The following is a 21,366-nucleotide window of genomic DNA, read 5'->3' on the forward strand; positions in this document are numbered from 1 at the left end:
TAAACTTTTTGCTATTATGAAACATAATTTTAGATGATTATAGCAAAATACAATGGATGTAGAACAAATGTTAAATCAATAACTGACCTTATTGTGCTTCAGTTTTATCAGCACACTTCATCACAAAGGGCACATTTAAGTGTAAATATTTACTTTTTGAGTATTACATTGTCTATCCAACACTTTTACATGGATTGTGTAATTATGTAGACTGTGTATTTCTGATTTCATGGTAACTCACATTTATCAGCAGGGCATAAACTGACCTTTTCCCTTTTTCTTTAAATTAACTTGATAAAAACTACATCCTGTTGGTAAAAGTTGCTTAGAGACTAAAGTAGTCATTTTTAATAGTGCATAAGTCCTTCTTTCTTTATACATAGCACTGATAAATGTGAACAGAGTTTATTATAAAATAGTTTATACAAGTTTACAAAGCATGATAGAAATAAACAGATGAGGAGGCTGAATAAAGACACAATATATATAGAGGAAAATGGTACAACATGCTCTACTTGTTCACTGAGGATGTTGTACATACTTGTACATCAGGGAAACATTTAACAGCATTAAAATCAATCATTGAGCTGATGTAAAAGGACAATGTTTGTCTGTTGTGTTCAGCTTTGATGACTATTAACAAGGCTTATTACAGATTTTACACTGTTTAGAAAAAAAAAAAAAAAACATCCATTGAAACATGTTGAAATGAAGACATGAAAAGACACAAACAATAGGAAATACTCTGAAACAATTATGTCCATTCAGATGCATCTGCAGGATGGACATCCCAGGCTGATGGTCTTTGGTGCTGCTGCAGACCTCCAGACTTAATCCCCCTCATGTCCTTTTAGGTCTCTTCTAATGATGTCATTCACTGAAAACATCAGAGAAGCTTCAACATTCACATCATCACATTGATAAACAAAATCAGCAGACTTATTTTTGGAATATTTAAAGTAATGCATCGTCTTATTTTTATGTTTTGGAGGGCTTCACAATATATCAAATTATTTTAATCAATCAAGGTTTTGCTATCTGAAAATTGTGGAATCACAAATTTGAGATTATTCCTCAGAGATCTTTCTTGTTCAGCAAAAGTTAGAAATGCTTTGTTTGCATTTTGCTCCTTGAGTGGATGTGTTTCTCTCTCTCTGTCTTATAAAATTTTTGAAGCTTTTTCCACAGTTTATGTTGTAAATTGTCCATAACATTGAAAAGAAATTGATTTAATTTTTTAATTGACCACCTCTAAGGACATGTTCTGGTATCCTATCTGTTTTGCCCACTTTGGATTTATTTTAAACTAGAAAAGCACTCGGAAAGCACAGACCTCCACCAAGACAGATCTGTCCGTCCCCCCCCTCCCCCACGATCACCACCAAAATTTAATCAGTTGTTCCTTGGGCCAGTATCAACATTTCCTGAAAATTTCATGAAAATCCATCCATAACTTTTTGAGTTATCTAGCTAACAAACAAACAAACATGCAAACACACAAAGCAAAGTAATCGCAATGCCTCCTAGCGGCGGTAAAAATAGGAGTGTCTGGCTCAGTAAAATGCATGATTATGTCTAGAAAATCATTTTGGACCATGTTCAGTGATGCTTGACTCAGTTGCTGTTGGGTCTGATCAAGTGAAAGTGAACATCAACATGAAAAAGTAAATTTACACACATCATTTATGAAGTGAGATTATTTATCAAGAAGAGTAGTTGATGTACTGCATCAGCTAATGGGGATTCTAATAAATAAATAAATAAGTGGGCTAATTTTTTAGCTAAAGATATTTATTTTATGGAACTGTTATCCTTTTTAAAATACCAGTTGTAGAAAAAAAGTTACAACCGATTTTATTAATTGTACTTCTTACACCATATGCCTCAGACACAAAAAATATAGCTCGAATTTGACACTAAAAATTATGTCCAAAAAATTTGAAAATTTATTCAATCTGTCACATTTAAAAGACTATCTGTGAACTGTTACCAAGAAATCACTCTTTATATGTAAATTACCTACATCAGTATGGACTACCACAAGTTGTAAATAACACTGTGTTAGTCTTGAATACATTAAATAAAGCATTGTGATTATATCTGGCTTGCAGTTTTAAAAAAATAAGTCAACATTTTGGGTGATGCATACAATGGTAAAGAGTCATCCATATGTACTATGGCAGCCTGTCCACATGTTACCACATTCTCATGTCAATAAAACAGAGACTTTTCAATATTTTACACCACGATTTATTTTCAACATAATCGAACATAATATCTCAAAGGTTTTGTCCTACTTGATATCAATTTCTGGTGAGAACTGCATTTTTTGAATGTTTGCGTAAAGCTTTAAAAATTGAAGTCCGTTTCAAGTTCACGTGTTACCGAGCAGTAATTGGACATTTTTCACCCAAAAATTGTATCTCCCCAAATTTTGTCATGCATAATGTTAAAGTGCTTATAAATACATACTCAAATATTCAAATATATATAATACATGCATATAAGTTATTCTACTTACATGACAGACTGTTGAACACAAAATGTGTCCACATGTTACCGCTTGATCAAACCCTGAAGCAGAACAGCAATATCAAGCATCTCCAAAATTGATCCTTTTTAGCCTGTTAATGTCTGTAATACTAAGCATGGAATTCTTTTGGATTAATAGCGACATGATTTACTCAAATGGGAAGGAGTTCCATTAGAGCAACAAACATTTTTAAATAAGACATGTTTAGGTGATCAGTTGGATGTTACTTTCACTTCTGCATGGAATGTAAAATTCTTAAACCTTCTTAGTTTACCTTAAAATGGAACATCTTGCCCTTCTTGTAGATTCTAAAGCTTGATATATTTTACATGTAAACGTAGTGTGTTTAACATATTTCAAGCAATAGAATCTACAAGGTGGGCAAGAATGTTATTTTAGATTCAGAAAGTTAAACGTAATGATTTTGTTGTATTTTCTAACACCATATTCAAATGAGTTCAGGTCAAAGGTTGTGTTTGGTCATTATGTGGAACTGGATACGTATTAAAGGCACTATTTAAGGATTATATGCATGAATGATACATAAGTTGATAAAATTGCACAAGAACTTTGATGTGAGTTTTAGAAAATATTGCTGGTGCAAGGTGAAGGCAAATGGGGGTGAGTTCAGCTGCTGCTGTAGCAGCAGCATCTGGAGGTTTAGATAGTTGGAGAATAGCAATATATGACATCATAAGATGGATCCTTCTAGGAATAAAAAATTCAACTATTTCTGAGTAAGTCTATGAAAGTGGGCTGGGTAGTTACAGAAAGGAGACAAACCCTTTACTTGTTGTGCCGTTGTGTTTAGATTTTGCAACATTTGATAACATGCTTTAGATGTACAGAATGAATGCTCTTGTTTAACTTTTATGGAGGGAATAACACAAGCTAGACTTTAGAAAAAGGAAAACATATTAAGAAAAGAGAAATGAGGGAACAGAGATGGGAAATGACATTAGACATCCCTACACTAAATTGACTGTGCGAGGTATTGCAGTTCCATTGGTGTCCACTAGATGTCTCCCTTTAATAAACAGATGTACCTGTCTGTAGAAACGTGTTTTTCCTTACACAAATACAGACTCTATGTCATTAACACGTGGCAGAAAGAATGAAAAAAAAAATATCTCTCACATAATCTAATGAAACAATGACAAATACACAGTAGTCTGTTTAGGTTTGATTTGCTTTTGGTGCTTAATAATAGCCTGTCATTACCTTAAATATGACTCCAGGCTGTATCAGACCTCAGAACAAAGGGCTTTGCTTTCATTACCACAGGTGTGCATGTGTATTTGCTTATACAGTATAGTACTTCCTGTTTCTATCTTTCATCACAGAGGTGTAAACAGAAACTTTCCCCTCACAGCAAACAAGGTCAGGGTAACCTGTTCTCAATGTGCTGCTGCTTCTTTGTCCTCTGCTATATACTTGTACAAATACAGCACAAGTCATGACCATTTATTTCAAGTTCAACTAGAAGCTTCTGAAAGTGTTTGAGAGAGAGTGAGAGTGAGACTAACAGGCAGGAATGTGGATTGAAAGGCCAAACAGAAAACCACAAGCCAGGATTTGCAAGCATACAGTTGCATGAATGCATGAGTGCATCTGCAGACTGGACCACAAATACTCTACACAACTGAGCAGAACATTTCGGTTTTAGTTTGTTGGGTTGTAAAGGACTTTTTAAAACCACACTGAAGCACTTGAAGAGACACGTACTTAAAAAGACATCAATAAATGTCCCATTCTAAAGAAGTGGGACAAAGTGCTGTCCCAAAAGCATAAAATACATAGATTAAAAACCATGTAAGCAGAGTATGTAAATCTTCGCTATGTACACAGATCCAGACAGCAATTCATATTATAGTTTACTCGTCATATATATAGAGACCTGGTTTATAACTAAATCTCACTTATGTAGGAAAATCTTTAGAACTGCTGAATTTTTAGTTCACTTCCAAAATAGTAAAGCCCACACTTATTACATAAGCATCATATTTAAACTATATGAAATAATCATGATCATTTCATGTAATTGCATCTAGTTTCTTATATCATAAAATAATTTCTATTCACCTGCATAACAGAAATAGGATAGTGGTAGTAGCAGTAGTAGCAGTATTCCCCTATTGTTGACCACTGATTGACTGAAGCTCTTATAATGCGTCTTATCACACATTTATCTTCTGCATTCACTAGAGAACTGGTGACATGGATGTTCATTATCCCGCCCCCCGAAAGGGAGGCAAGGGCTTTTGTTTTTGGATTGGGTTTTTTGTTTGTTTGATTGTTAACACTCTAGCAGCAAAACTATTGGTTAAATTCTTACCAAATTGGGTTCATAGATTGCCAGTGACCCAGAATAGATGTGGTTACATTTTGGGAACAGTAGGTCAAATGTTTTTATGAATTTTGAAATCTTTTTTTTCCCTCCCATTTACTCATAATGGGTGAAATTTCAAATGTCTGTAATAACATCATTTTTGTTTCATTTTACTTCCATCTTGGCACATAGGCAATTGATATTCTGATATCAACACACGCATAAACATGATGACATCAGCTGGATCAATGGCAAAATAAGCTACAATACGCACAAGGGGTGGGGTTTGTTGTGCCTGGCACCACGTGTTTTGAATTTGTACCTTTGTCCTATGTTTCAGTAACATACCTTAGAGCTACGTATGACTTTTGTCACCAATTTTTCATCAAATCTGTAAAACCCGAGTCATAGCTAAAGTATCACAAATCCATGAGCCTTTCTGTGATTACGCGGTTTGTTGTGCCTGGAACCAGTTGTTTATGTCTGTTTTTATTTTATCCTACTTTTACTTCTATTCCTCTTTTACTTTTTGTAACATTCTATATTCTATTTTGTTGTTTTAGACACTTTTTTAGTTTTTGCTATTTTATATTTGCTCTATTCTTATTTTCTTACATATAGTTTTTATTTTAATTCATGTCATTGCACTGACTTGAGTAGCACTCCTAATTTCATTGTGCACACAATGACAATAAACGCTATTCTGATTCTCTTTGTTTGTTACACAACACAGAAACAGTTGGATGCTTTCCTCTAAATCTAACATGAGAAATGTGTGGGGTGGAGGGTGTTTTTCACTACTTTCTTTTAGGAAATGCATTTGCTTCTTGTTACTCACCATCCTCCAGATAGCTGAGATTCTCTTGTTTAACCGTGGTCCTCTCTGCAGCCGGATCCTCATGGTGGCTTCTTCCTGAACCCATGTGGGTGAGGGGCTCGCAGCCCATTTGGCCCTGGATGTATCTGGATGGGGATGACTTTCCCAGAGGCAACACTGTCTGCACTAAGCCCTGATGTCTCGTTACGGAACAGGCCTCAAATGACTCAGCGACACGAGGGCCTTCACCCAGTTTGCCCGTAGCGGTTCTGGCAGCGGTACACTGGTTGGGAGAAGAAGTGTTAGGGGGGTGGGAGGTCATCGGGGAGCCGCTGAGGTGGGGGGTACTGCAGTTGATGTAACGCGGGTTTGCCGGGTTGTAAAGCACCTGATTGCTGATCAGCGTGCTGGATCTGGACTGGTAATACACCGGTTGGGTGTCGAGGAGATCAGAGGCTAACCCATGGAGTCTGGGGTCTACGGTGGATGCATGAAACACCGATGGAGACAAATTCAAGGCTTGAAGGTTGCTGTCCTGTTCTAGGTGATGGTAGAGTGACTTCATGGACAGGCCGGACACAGAGTGATTTTCTGTGTAACCATATGAATTCAGCGGGTAGTCGTCCACTGGTTCTGCTTTAATGGCTGCAATAGAAAAACAAAGGTCATGTGCTTCTGGGAGACAGATTGGACAGATTAAATAATACAGACATTTAGGGAATGACACAAATGGATTCTTTGTTTAACCTCCTGAGACCCAGGAAAGTAAAAGATTGGGCTTTTTTTTTTTACATTTAATAATTATCTTTATTGGAAACAGCATTAAGTATTTTTTTCAAATACCACTTTTTAAATACAGTGTTCTTTGCAGTGGACCACATTTAAAAAAAAAAACTGGCACTCTTTATTTATTTATTTATTCATTCATTCATTCATTCATTCATTCATTCATTTTAAGTAAAACTGTGAAACTCTCGTCCCCTACAGAGGACAAAAATGCATTGCTGGGTCTCAGGATATTAAACTACAGAATGATTCTAATTGTTCCTCAGTGTACCTGACAAACACAGAAATCAGAAAAATAGAAATGTTGGTAGCAAATTTTTGCAAAAGACAAAGTTCACTCTTTGTCTTAATAGAATAGTTCACACCTACCTTGTTTGATCCTGACTTTTGGACCAGTTTGGTCAAAGCTATAAATATAGGTGTGAAAACTCCCACAGACCAACCAAAAGAGGCAGTCTTGATTTGGCACAAATTAAACTATGGTTTGGTTCAAGTTCAGTGTGAAAATACTTACTGTGGAATTTCAGAACAATTACAGGAAGGACAGACCTAATGTATACAACGTAAAAAAAAAAAAAAAAAAAAAACTGCTGTGGACAGAACAGCCACAAAAACTAAATTTTAGCTACTTAGTGTGAGATTTAGGGTAGTTTAGGGCAATCTAATGATTGTAATGAAATATAATAGTCACAGTTATGTTTTCATTTGTGTATAAGTGCAGAAAAACAGCAGTTATTGTGTTTTTCATTACCTTAGAATGAGCTGTTTTTATCTACTGAGGTGGTTGACTGATGGAGTCCACCATGTCTTCATTCAGAACAATATGAGCTAAAGTAAAATAATAGCATAGTAATCTATAAATAACGACAACTCCATTTTTCTTGGTAGTTCTTCTAGGTTCAACTGGACTAGTTTTGCTTCAAAAGAGCAAAACTAGTCCAGTTGAACCTAGAAGAACTACCAAGAAGAATGATGACCTGGGCAAATGAGAAACTGAATGAGAAATTGTTCTTATTTTAGTTCCAAACTCCAAAATTTTAACAATATTATACCTGTTTCCAGATGTTTGTGTAACTTTGTGTGTAACACACATGCACAGTATTGTTAAAATTGTACTAATTATCTTTTTTTCAGGTTATTCACATCTTTTTTGTGAAAGAATAGTTTACAAATGTAAATATTTTCATAATTTAATGTTTTATTTATTGCACTAAAACAAACAGAATTTTTTTCTTCCATTATTTTTAGGTTATTATGCTACTATTTTACTGGTCCAGCCCATTTGAGATCTAATTGGGCTGAATGTGACACATAGAAGAAATGAGTTTGACAAAAAAAGTGTTGTAAGTTATTACAATCTAAGCACTTTACACATACATTCTCTGTTTCTACCTTGTCTTTCATTTCCTAAAATGCTTTTCAACATGTTTCAGGTTGTGTTTCTGCATTTCACTTATTGCATGTGGGTGGAGAGGGTGCATTAGCAAAAACAGTAGCAGAGTGGCAGATTTTCCCCTTGAAGTGACAAGGGTTACCACCCTACGTAAAACCCATGGCTGCAGTTCGTTGTAACTGAATGATTGCCGTCTTATGGTACGGACTGATATACTAAAAAAAATGTAAAACATCACTGCAGAAAGTTCATTACTGTGACAAAGTTTTTGTTTGTGTTCACATTTGGTTAATGGAAATTTTAAAGGAAACGTCTATATGAAGTGCCTTTTAGATTCTCAGTGTTTACAGAGACATGAGAAGAATATTTCTATTTCCTGTAATTGTTAAATTTCCAGGTTTCCGGGTACCCTTCATTTGTGTGAATAAAGATAAACTCTAAGAACAGTCATACCAATCACAGGAGTGTAGATGAAGTGTTGGGGCTGACTGCGTTTCTTCTTCCCATTAATCACGTAGAAGTTGACTTTGGCTGGGTGACAGATGCTCTGGTCTTTATACGGGGGGACCTCCACAAACAGCATATTCTACAACAACACAGAAGATGATCTAAATAAAAACTGTTCTGTTGAAACAGAGGAGCATAAGCCACTCCCATCTCTCACTCGTGCTTAGATTAACATCGAATCTGAAATAAAAGCTCATATCAGTGTGTTATAGTGTGTATGTATGTCTCAATGTAGGTCTACAGATTGAATATATTTACAAAAAGCCCATCATGATTTTGTACAATATGCAGCTGGTTAACTCACAGCTTGTGTCTTGTCTCTGTCGACTGTTGCCTCCACTTCCCAGACTTGCCGCCCATCTGAAATCAGATGGAAAACAGAAAAGGGCAGTGAACTTTTTTTTTTTTTTGCTCAGTTTGATCAAGTAGACAGATGTTCATAAAAAAAAAAAAAAAGTCTATTTCATTTAAAGTACAAAAGGCTATGTAAGTAAGATTATACAGTGGAAAAAGGTTTCTCTTTTATGTCTGGTTTAGTGTTTCATTCCCTCCTCAGTTTTTACCTGCTGTATCTGTTTTCTACCCACGCTTGCGAAAAAAAAAAAAAAAGACAGAAAAGTTCTGGCTCTGGGTCTGAATCTTTATCAGTCTGTCAAACCACATCCTGTTGCATGAAGCCGCACACCAAGCAACTAGGAGCCTTTACATACACTCGACTGTATCTATCCTGCTCTCAAAACATGAGACCCAAAAATTGTAAGTGGGCAGACGAGCGACGGCAAGAGAAGTGAGAAATTTCCATAAGTAAGATAAATAAATAAAGTTGTCACTGGTTGTCACTGTAAACAGTAAAACTTTTAAGTAATGTTTCCTTCGGGGAGGGGTAAAAGTGGGGGCTGAAGGAAGATGTGCGTCACTGAAAGCTGATGTTACCCGGCTCCTATATGCAAATAATCTGACAATATAAATACTCTGTGTGTAGGTGGATATGACTGAGCCACATATTATGCAATTATAGACTAAATAATAGTATATTTTAATTATAGAAACCTAGTGAAGACATCAAAGAGAGTTTTAAGGTGTTTTTTAAAGAGTATTTTAGTTTTTACAAAAGCTTTACTTTCTACTCCTTTACCATTCAACACAGATCTGTTACTTTAATTTATTTAATATTTGAGAAGAATTATTGATTACCTCTGCCAAGGAGGTTCTGTTTTTGCTGGCGTTGGTTTGTCTGTCTGTCTGTCCGTGTGCAAGATAACTCAAAAACTTACGGACGGATTTGGATGAAAATTTCAGGAAATGTTGATACCGGCACAAGGAACAAATGATTAAATTTTGGTGGTGATCGGGGAGGGGGGGCACTGATCTGCCTTGGCAGAGGTCTCGGCTCTACATTGCTTTTCTAGTTATTTATATTTTGCATCAATATGCATATGCTAAACAATAAGACCTGTTTCACCTCAAATGGATGCAACAGCACATATGTGACAACATGAAAAGCATAAGATGAAAAATGAAACAAAAGACACAAGACACAGATCACCAAACCAGAGGACATTCCAGAACCTGTTCTTTTATACTTCAGTACTACTACTTAAGTGAAGAATGACCATCTGTGTTCCTCACCTTGTGTCTTCTCTGAGAAGATCACCTTCGAGTCAGATGTGAAGTTCTGTCCGGTCAGAACCATTTGTTGACCCCCAAGGACCGAGCATTTGTCCAAGTCCTGCCTTTCAACCGCTGGGACCTCTTGAGCTGAGCGCTGGGCTGAGGAAACAAAACCGACCATTATGTCAGAATAAAAACATCCATTTAAAGCAGTGGCAAAATTCATTTTTATGACTAAAACCCAGCTCTGCAACAACAACTACTATCAAGGCACACAAAAGGCTTTATATTATTGATCCATTATTCATTCACTCTCACATTCACACACTGGTGGTGGTAAACTACATGTGCAGCCACAGCTGCCCTGGGGCAGGCTGACCAGGGCGTAGCTGCCAATCCACCCCTCCGAGCACCACCAAACACACACAGGAAATAAGGTGGGTGCCAAAGACACAAGAGCACATGACTAGGACAGAGTGGGACTCAAACCACCAACCTTTTGGTTATTGGACGACCCACCCTTCCTCCTGAGGCTCTACCTCCTGAGTCACAGCCACCCCATGCTATAGTAGTATGAGAGAACTACATCACTTAAAAGTATTATTACCTCCACCAAGGAGGTTATGTTTTTGCCAGGGTTTGTTTGTTTGTTGGTTAGTTAGCAACATAACTTACAAAGTTATGGATGGATTTTCATGAAATTTTCAGGAAATGTTGATACTGGCACAAGGAATAAATGATTATATTTTGGTGGTGATTGTGTGTGTGTGGGGGGGGGGGGTCTGCACTTTCTGAGTGCTTTTCTAGTATTCACATTAGATTCACATTATAGGACTAACCCTTTAGGTGTCAGAGGTTTTTTTTTTTTTTTTAATATTCAATTTTGATATCAAGGTTTCAAAACTTTACATACTTACTTACTAAACCAGATCAAGATCACACCTTTCAAACTCAATTTTCCTCTTCATTTTGAATAGAGGCATGGCCTGAAACAGGGTTAGAATTGACAAGGCACATGTCCACCATTTACTGGTGGAAGGAAGGGGCGCCGCTACCAATTATGGGCCCCATGAAAGCATAATCTCAATCTGTTGGATGGGGGGGTGGGAAGGTGGGGGGTGGAGTCCATAAACAATGTCACTTATGATACCTTGAAACCAAAAACAAAACTTAACATGCTTTCAACGTTCACCTCCCAACTTCTAACCTCTCTTATACAGCGGATCTTACAAGAAATTTTCACAACTTCTATTTTCACTGGACCCCCTCCACTGCTCTGTGGGCCCCCCACAAATACACGAATACTGGGCCCCATGAATTTCTCATGTTTAAACCCCCCCCTTATCGGTGCCCCAGGTGGCAGGTTGTAACAAGATTTGGTAACTCTATCTGGAACTATGGTCTGTTGCATTCAGTTCTATTACTTGTCGCAATATTGTGACTTTGGTGCTCAATTGGTTAACGGGATGTAAACACAACTTACAGCATTCAATAGGATGAGAAGCAACTTGAAGTGAGACAAACTGGCCTCCGGGTTGAGGAATGTGGACTCGAAACACTAAACGCACTCGAGTGTTTTTTCGTCCGATGTCCGTCTCACCGTTTCTTAGTTCAATGTCAGCATTTCTCAGTTTCAGGATCCCCACGCAGTCAATCCTGTTAAAAGGGAGGAGCAGTGAGGATATGATCACCCCTCCACTTGACATACAATCCTAGAAATCTACAGTTGAACCAAGTAACAAGAAAACAACAGGTTCTGTCATGATTAATTAGTTCTTGGAAATAGTCCCTGGCACACAGGAAGTGATGCATGTTATGTTTCCGGGACCAGAATCAGTGAGTTGAGACTAGAAAGCAGTTTCATGTAACTCTGATACGGTGATTCAGATTTATTCAGAAGTCTGCCTTCATATGATAGAACACCTTTACCACATTTTCAGAATACAGGCATTTGTAATTTGTTAATTTGTTATAATATTATCCTCTGTATTTTGCATCTTTCACTGTAAATTGTGTATTTTCCTACATTTAATTTCCAATCCTAAATTTAGATGCTCACAAAAACTCAAAAGGTTAAAACAGGAAAAAACAGAGAAAACTGAAGAAAAAGTGACTTTTTCAGCAGAGATATCAATAGCTGAATGTTAAACCAAATGTCTCCATCCACTGTCATTGATCCAACTCCATGGGTTTTACTGGTGAATCAATGTTGTAGAAGATGACGGTGTTTCCATGTTCAATATGGAGCCTGTGAATGTCCAAATGGGTCATATCTGATGACCGTGAAGGATGACAAACTGCATTTTACACCAATTATTTATGTGTATTGATAGAATTAGTGGAACATTTTAGATCAGTAGATGCTTTCAGTCATGGGTGGATGTTTGGGTCTTTATGGGTTAAAAGGCTCTACTCACACTACTCCCATGTGGTTCTTTGGCTCCAGAGGGATCTCTAATACTTTAGTCCCGTTGCTCATCCTCTCCATGCTGGGCGTAGTCACAGTCTTTCCAGTAATGCGGTGGACCTGGTAGAAGGCGTGGGGTTTTAGGAGTCTCTCATCAGCCGTGCCTATGAAGACCTGCAGCCCCAGTGGAGCTGTGCCTTGGTACCCGTGGAGCTGGAGAGGAAAACAAAGGCGTTTTAGTCTTTGCTTCTCACTGAATTAAACTGAATGTAATCCTATTAATGTCTATGACCACAGAGAGCAAAATTCCCACTAAACAGCAAACAGTTCACTGGATTAACAAGAGCACTGCTTTGTATTGTGTGTTTGTGCAACATATCCTGGAAACACTTACAGACAATCTATATAATAAAAGCTAAGTGGCCTCTGTGTGCGTGTGTGTGTGTGTCCTGGAATTCACACAAAATCCAAAAAGAACTGACTGCTGCAGTTTGGCATACTTATGTATTTATGGTCAAGGAAGAGACTAGTGAAAACGGCAAGTTGATAGGACCAATGTTTTAGGAGATATTAGTAATTTTGGAATACAACAGCCTTATAATCACATTGCTATGGCCATTATGCTTTAGGGGTGACTGCTGGGTGACTGCTGGACAAATGCAGTACAGCATGCATGAATACACAACAGCATAAAAACATCTAGAACCTGTGGATCCCCACAGGTCAATGCATTAGTTACTAATTAACTGTTGAGGACCGGCATGAAAACCCTGGTGTCTCATCTACACTTGCACAGCATTTTATGACAAAACAGAGATTTCTTTAAAACATTTTCCAAGGTGAAGATGTTTTTTAAAGAACTCTGGTTTCTGTATATTCATGTAAACAGGAAAAATAAACATATGAAAAAAATGATGGCATCACAATCCAGTTCATACAGGCCTATTAGTATATTTACCAAAGATGCACCTGAAACACAGAATATAGACTGAATAGGTGTGTAAGTCAGTTTATAGTCAGTACAGACACATTTGGGAAATGGACACACATGCAGATGTTTTGACAATTCAACAACCTAAGCCAACACTTTGAGGCTAATTTAAGTTTATAAGTTAAGTTGTCATGACAAATTCAGTCACTCAATCAATTAATCAATCAATCAAATTTTATTTATATAGGGCCAAATCACAATAAAAGTTATCTCATGACACTTTACATATAGAGCTAGTGGAAACCAGAGTCTCAAGCCAATTTACAGAACCCAACAGAATCCTCCAGGAGCAAACACTTGCAACTGGTGACAGTGGTGAGGAAAAACTTCCTTTTAAAAGGCAGAAACCTGGAGCAGACCCAGACTCCTGGAGGATGGTCGTCTGCCTTGACCAGTTGGGATTAAAGAGAGAGAGAGGGTAAAGGAAGATAAAAAGGGAGAGAGCAATTGGGGGAGAAGGGGAGAAGTAGGGAAGTCGGAGGAGCGACATGGATGCACAGCAAACTGAACTTGAACTGTTAAAACTTTGTCACTGTTGTCACTGTGCTTGCTATGTCCAATACTTGTCCACAGTTTCAAATCCAGAGCAAACAATGAGTTGTCTGAATGTTTTAAATCTTTTAGAGATCTTTAGTAAAACTAAGGTCATGTGGACAGAACTTGTTTTAAAAATGGAGGGGGTGGGGTAGCTATAGCTATTTATAAAATGCCCATATTACCATAGAAAGGTTATGATATGCACCTATACAGGCCTCTAGCAAGTATTAAATATGATTCTCTGATATGAGTCTTTTTGTATATTACAGTTATTAAATTTTTATTTAAAATGTCCTGTTTACAACACCAATAAATTACTTTGTCAAAATATTATTAGTCTTACTCCATACTAGAGGCATAAAAGCAACAGAAAAAGATATTAAAAGCTGCTCACAGTTATTGCATCCATGTAATAATATTTACAAGTTACTTAGTGACTAGTTATTATATAATTATAATAATTCATGTCTTTTTAGCTGAATTGAACCATGTTGTAAAACTTTGCTCCTGTTGGAATAACAGCGTCACAGTGACTTGACACTCTTTTGTTAATTTGCATGGCTGTAGTTGTACATAAACACAACATTGTTCAGGAATTAGCAGCCCATTGTTACGGTCTCAACCTGATGGACACTTCAGGGAAACACTTTATATGTATAATCCACCCACAGAGACTTTACACAGTGTTTGTAGCATTTCAACTTAATAGATGTGATCAAGTAGTTCATCTGTTTTACTTTATCAATATTGACTTTGCATGACTTGAGAAAAATTATCCTTATTTCTAAGGTTATATTAAAACTGCTAATGTTTTGTAAACAATTCAGTTTAGTGACACCTAACCAACTCACCCTCCCACATGGTGGTCATAAAACAACAGAAAGTCCCTTGTTAGAGTCGGTGTTTGGTTTGTCTGTTTTTTTTTTGTTTGTTTTTTTTGTTAACTCTGGGCCATATTCAAATACAGTAGGTGACGGTAATGCACCTCGATCCTGGATGCCTGCTATAAAGCTAAAAAGCAAGAGGGGTCTATTCTGAGACCCTGTGGAAACATGCCACCACAACATAGATGTGACCAGCTCTCTCTGTTGAAACAGTTCATTCTGAGGTAACAAGAACATAATAGGTCTAATTTTTGGGAACCTACATAAAAATGAAACAAATCTTACAGTCTGGACCTTTAAATATTAAGGTATGGAAATTTGAATTACCCTAATAAAGTGTTGTCAACTATTCCTTTGGAGAATGATAATGGAAGAAACAATTACCTTCCACGGACAAATAACGATCTTGATTGAATGAGATATCTCTTTCATGTTTCCTTTCCCTCCGCGCATTCACACATCCACACACACTTCAAGCATGGAGCAAATAAAGTACCTGAACTTCAGGATGTCCTCCATTAGGTGTCTTGACAGCTCCCCTGCTGCCCTCTGTCTCATAGTGAGCTCTGTGGTGAGACCTGGGCTGCTGCTGGATCAGAAGCTGGTACTGGCCGGACTGACAAGGCAGGGGCCACTCCAACGACGGAAGTGGAGTCATGGGAAGACTGCAAGACGGCGGCAGAAAGGAAACAAAAGGCTGAAATCAACAGGATTACAAATCATTTCTAGGATGATGTTGGTTATCATTGATCAAAGAGATGGATAACTGAGTTGGAACCAGTATATTTGCAGGGAAATTTAAAATGCTGCTGTCAAATCTTAACTTTAACTCAAAATTGTGTTAAAATTATTTTAAGAAAATGCAATTCTCTAGTATTTCAACAACATTTCTAGTCAGTTTTCAAAAGGAACAAAGTCAAATCATTAAATGCTCTTTCCTCATGACATTATTTATAGACTATTACTGGAATTATTGATCAGTCAAAGTATCTGATAATTATCAGTCATTAATAATCAACAAATACCTAAACAATATAAGTCATTATCACTCATTTCAAGCTCAGAAAGAGAAGAAAACATACCCAAAAGTTGGATGAGGACGAGGCCATGCAGCTGGTAACATGTAGAAGGCCTCAGACTTGACCTCGGGTACTGGTCTAGCTGTCTTCTCTGGCTCCAGAGCCCAGTCATACCCGTCTCCGTACACACAGTCTGGTCTCTGGACCTGCCTGTGTGCACCATGTGCTACTGCAGAAACTACAGGACTGGTGCTGAGGCTGCTCAGCATCTCCTTCGGCACCGGGGTTGAGGCCTGAGCTTGGGGATGGAACTCACCTTGGGCCTGGTACTGGTGCAGATAGTAGGCCCCCTGCTGCTCATGCGGTGAGGGTATGGGGCTGGGGCTTCGGGAGCGCTGCTTGACAGGAGTGGCCCCCTGACATGAGTAAACCTGGTCATAGGTGCGTTTACCTTGTGGCGAGGCGGAGCGGGAGCGCTGGTGTGGCCGTGGTGAGGAGATGCGTTGGTGGGCGTGGAGAAATGTATCGTCTGTGATGCCGTTGTGGGGTGAGGTTCCTGGGGAGGAGTGGGCAGAGGAAGTGTGGATACCCTGGAGGCCTGGGCAGAGGTCTAAAGCAGACAACCCCACACCACATCCAGCAGCATTTGAGGGGGAGACGCAGGGTGAGGTCAGGGGAGAGTACGCCTCTGCTGGCCAGCCTGTGGAGGAGTTACTGCTGGCGGGACTCACACACTCCCTGTAGGCTTTGGAACTGGGGCTCCGGTCATGGGTCTGGGAGCTGAGAGAGTCACCTGATGGAGTGATCTCAATCCTGGGGCTGGGAGCAGGGATGGTACCTGGTCTGGATGTGAGCCCAAGGGAATCAAACACGGCCCCTGACAGGTTCTCTGTAGTGGGGCTAAAAGAGGAGGGGTCCCGGCTGGATGCTGGCTTGTCAGAGGTGGAAAGGTAAGCTCTGTGATGGTCGACTACCACTAGAGAAGACTGGGTGTCACTCTGGAGGAGAGGCCCTGGGTCATCTGTCAGCACACAGAATGAACATGTTACAGAATGAACAGGTGCACAGGATGAACATCTTTTGACTGTTTCATTATTATATTATTTATTGTATATATATATTCAACAAACAGAGTAAGTGCACTGTTGCCCATAAAGTTGGAATAATTTTATTTTCATTTAGTAAGTTGTTTATTTGACAGGGACATTGTGCAGTCACACGATTGCACCAGAGTTAGCGAAGAGCTAATTTGCATCTGCAGTACCTGGGCACGTAAACAGACAACAGTTAATACAGAATATAAAAACAAGACATTACATAAAACAGTGGACAGATAATTTAAAAATGAAGCATAGATACAAATACGACAATATAATATAAAGCTTTAAAGGTGCTGGAGACCTTCATGACCAATTTTTCATCAAATCTGTAAAACCTCAGTCATATCCTAACAGTGGCGATTTATCATAAACTGCAAGGGAAGCCCGGCTTCCCCTAAAATTACGAAAATTAAATGGTTAAATATGTACGGTTGTGCTGACATTTCATTGACTACAAATGCGTTAGAACACGTTCATCTCAAAGATGAGTTCGTTCAGAATCAGCTTTATCACAAACCAACGGACGCGATGTTGTTCACTTCTCATACATTCCCGTTACGCTGTCTTCTCATTCGATCTCTGCTCAGTGCATTTGTCCGTAGACTGTGGGCTTCTATGGGACTGAGTGGAACAGTTTTTTTCATTGCGTCAAAACTGGACGGTAATTGGATAAATGCCACGATGTTGTCCCGCCCCCGGACACTCAGCGTCTCTGGGGGTGAATGGAGCTGTGGGCGGAGCTCGGCCGGGCTGGACGCCAGAATCCCACGTGCTGATTGGAGGATCGGTCGAAAGGCTGAATCCCGTTTGATTGACAGCTAGTTTCAGATCTCCTCCTTCACTGACACAGTTCAGTTTAATACCGTCACACATTCTGCTGTGAAAGAGAGAGAGAAACCACTACGAAATTACTCGTTCATTTCTTGCACTGCATCTAAAACCCACTCATTGTACTTCCTTGTTTCAATTTAACATAGTTTCAGCGTTTTCTTGTTTCAGTTACATAATTTAATCGTTTCTTGTTCGACTTTAATATCGTTTTGTAGATAGTTAAATCAATCAAACTGTCGGCTAGGTCGCAGTGAAAGGAGCATCTCTAGTTTAAAAAGGTTGAAGTCTTACACCCACAACACAATGGGCCAAGGCAATCTGAGCAGCCTAGCTCTGATGGACATTGAGAGGACAGTGGTCCAGTCCCTGGAAAAGACGCCTACTGTGTACGATAAGGTCACTGAGCATTTTCTTAATTCTTTTTTTTTTCTTTGTTTTTTATGTAAGCCGACAATGAGCTTCCCCTGTCTGAAAGACGAGCAGCCGCCACTGTTGTAGAGAGAGTATACTGGTTTGAGGGTGGTGACCTCTGCCTGGGACCAAGTTGTTATGCAACTGACGGGTGAAAAAGTATCATGGAATGTAGGAAAAGTTTTGCAGTGGACATGAACATTTGATGCCTGATGCTCTTAAAATTAATCAAACTGAGCTTTACCTCAGAAGCATTCCTCATTTTATTCCTATTTCTACACATCAGTAATCACCTTTGACCTTGCACAGTGATTACATACTGAGTCCCGGTTACACTTTCTCTATCAGCAGCATATTTAATTCCAACTTTGTGGGCAAGATATTTGCCAGACACAGACTGACATCAGAGTACAGAAGAATCCTAAACACCAAGATACATGCATACAACTCAACACAAAGCCACTGAAAAACAACCTTTTATAGGCTCAGAACAAAAGAAAAACATACCACTTCACAGTAAGAATGAACTTATAAAGCATTTATGAATGGTTTATAATTGAGTTATCAATTGAGTTGTGGTTGAGTTATAGCAATTTTATGGTTATATTCTGTTTATTCTATGTTTGCAGTTGTATTCTATTTGTTATACTTTTTACTATGCTCCTGTTTGCAATGTGGGCCTTAGAGTTACACAATTTCAGTCTTCTGTATGTGCAGTACGTATGGCAAAACTGACAATAAAGCTGACTTTGACTTATTTCAGACAAACAGGATAACGTGGCTGGTTGGCTGTCAAATAGTGAGCCCACATTAACCTCTTATGTTCTCATTGTTTACTGCCTGTGCTGTACTGTCTCCATCAGCAGCTTTTAAACCTGCCAGCCTCACCTGATGGAAGGCTCCTATATTTGCTGGTTATTTGGTAGTAACTCATTTGTAAATGGCTTAGACATTATGACTTATAAAGTGACAACGAGAAAGCAGAAAGCGAGATTTAACATACAAGATAAAAATGTAACGGGTCTGAATTGTTGCATGAAATAGTGTTATATAAAACTGTTTATTAAGCCATAAAGACCCAAATATACACGAGTGTCCAAAAGCATCTACTGATCTGAAATGTTTAATAACTTTAGAGCCAATAATCCTATCAATACATGTAAATAATCGATGTAAAATGCAGTTTGTCATCTTTTCATGGTCATCGGATATGACCCATTTGGATGTTCAGAGGCTCCGTAGTGAACATAGAAACACCGTCATCTTCTACAACATTGATTCACCAGTAAAACCCATAGAGTTTGATAAATGACAGTGGATGGCACTTAGTTTATGTACAGTTATGATAGATTTTACTGAAAAAGTCACTTTTTCTCAAGTTTTCTCTGGTTTTGGTATGGCAACCCTCAAATGCAATCTCAGCATGATGAATAAAATACACAATTTACAGTAAGCTAAATATAGGAAAATATGGGATTTTCACTGAAAAAATGCAAAATGGAGAGGATAATGTTATGATAAATGGTGATAAATCACTTAAGAAAGGTTAAATAGAGAAAAAATCTTTGGAAACTGTCACAAACGTAGCACTGGGTCTTTATGGGTTAATAACTTGTGTTGTATTTACATCCTTGTTTATAACCTATTGATAACCATTTATAAATCGTTTATAGCACAGGTGTCAAACATGCAGCCCAAGGACCAAATCCAGCGCACCAAAGGGTTCAGTCTGGCCCTTAGGATGAATTTGTGAAATGCAAAAATTACACTTAAGATATTAACAATCAATGGTGAAAAAATCATTCAGGCTCCACATACAGACCAGTTATATCTCAATTGGGTTACACCAGTAAAATATTATCAGAATAACCTTTAAAAAATGACAACTGCAGATTTTATCTTTGTTTAAGTGCAAAAAAGTAAAATTAAGCAAAAAATGTTTACATTAACAAACTATCCTTTTACAAAAAATGTGAATAACCTGAACAAATATGAACAACCTAAAATGTCTTAAGAGAAGTAAATGCAATTTTACCAATATTCTGCCTCTTAATAAATGTTTTGTGTATTTGTAAGTGTAATGTAAGTTGTAATGCATGAGTAAATGATAAACTGAGGCAGAATATTATTAAAATTGCACTTGTTTTTCTTAAGACATTTCAAGTTGTTGATGTTATTCAGATTTTTAAGGAAACGTTATAGATGTAAACATGATCATAATGTAATTTTACTTTTTTTCACTGTTATTATTTTACTGGTCACTTCAGATCATATTGGGGTGAATGTGGCCCCTGAACTAAAATAAGTTTGACACCCCTGGTTTATAGTAAGAATAGTATAGTAATAATTGTATTCCTATTTTAAAATTGTTCCAGAAATAAAAATTAGAATTAGAAAAAGTTTGAAGTAAAAATACAGAACACACCTTTATCACAGCCAACACGAAAGTCCTCTCCAGGGGGATGATAGAGAAACAGATCCGAAAAATCCAGCTCCTCCTGACTGACGTCTGGACCCAGGGCATCGGTGAGACCTAAACCTGCAGAAGTCATGTCCAGCTCCGACTGAAGACCGTTTCTTTGGCTGATATCTGTAATAATTACTTCTAAAAACTCTCACTAACAAAGGTTGAACAATCAGCTGAAGGGAGATGATGTTTTTCTAAGCATTTACAGCAGCTCGAGTAACAAACATGAGCAAGGCAACATGAAGAAAAGCAGAGACAGACGCTTCCTGTCCCTGCAGATGCTGGCATGCAGACAGTAGGTGTAGAGAGTGTGTGTGTGTGTGTGTGTGTGTGTGTGTGTGTGTGTGTGTGTGTGTGTGTGTGTGTGTGTGTGTGTGTGTGTGTGTGTGTGTGTGAAGCTCACATATGCCCCATTTCCTTCTGTATGAGTGAACTGACACAATATAATAAAGTGTAAATCAATCTTATTGTGCAACAGCATGATGTTTTTAGCAGTATTACAATGATTTTCTAACCACTGCATTAGTTGGATTTACTTTTATAATGACCCAACGATTTTCAGTTTTTCAGGAGTGTATTGTCAAATGTGTTCCTAATTATTAGTTAATTTGAGGAGCTGAAGTATAATACAAGAGAGGGGTAAAAGATGCTTGCGATGACAAAATAATAAAAAGAAAGAAAGAAAGAAAGAAAGAAACTAAACTGGCCGCTAGATGGCAGTATAGGCCACTACAATTCCAGCC

At 38.1% G+C, this 21,366-nt stretch overlaps 1 protein-coding gene across 1 annotated transcript; it reads right to left on the reverse strand.

Moving 5' to 3' along the window:
- Positions 1 to 378: 378 nt before the first annotated feature.
- Positions 379 to 20,880, reverse strand: nfatc2b (nuclear factor of activated T cells 2b). Its single transcript, XM_030133710.1, has 10 exons — positions 20,582 to 20,880; positions 15,878 to 16,835; positions 15,292 to 15,460; positions 12,394 to 12,596; positions 11,460 to 11,632; positions 9,995 to 10,135; positions 8,670 to 8,725; positions 8,312 to 8,444; positions 5,701 to 6,324; positions 379 to 877 (listed from the first exon to the last, which is right to left on the reverse strand). The coding sequence occupies exons 1-10, from the start codon at positions 20,706 to 20,708 to the stop codon at positions 831 to 833; spliced, it is 2,631 nt and encodes an 876-aa protein (XP_029989570.1). The 5' UTR covers positions 20,709 to 20,880; the 3' UTR covers positions 379 to 830.
- Between the last annotated feature and the right edge of the window lie 486 nt (positions 20,881 to 21,366).

This window comes from Sphaeramia orbicularis, chromosome 5 (genome assembly GCF_902148855.1).
Source record: "Sphaeramia orbicularis chromosome 5, fSphaOr1.1, whole genome shotgun sequence".
In the NCBI taxonomy this organism is placed as follows: Eukaryota; Metazoa; Chordata; class Actinopteri; order Kurtiformes; family Apogonidae; genus Sphaeramia; species Sphaeramia orbicularis.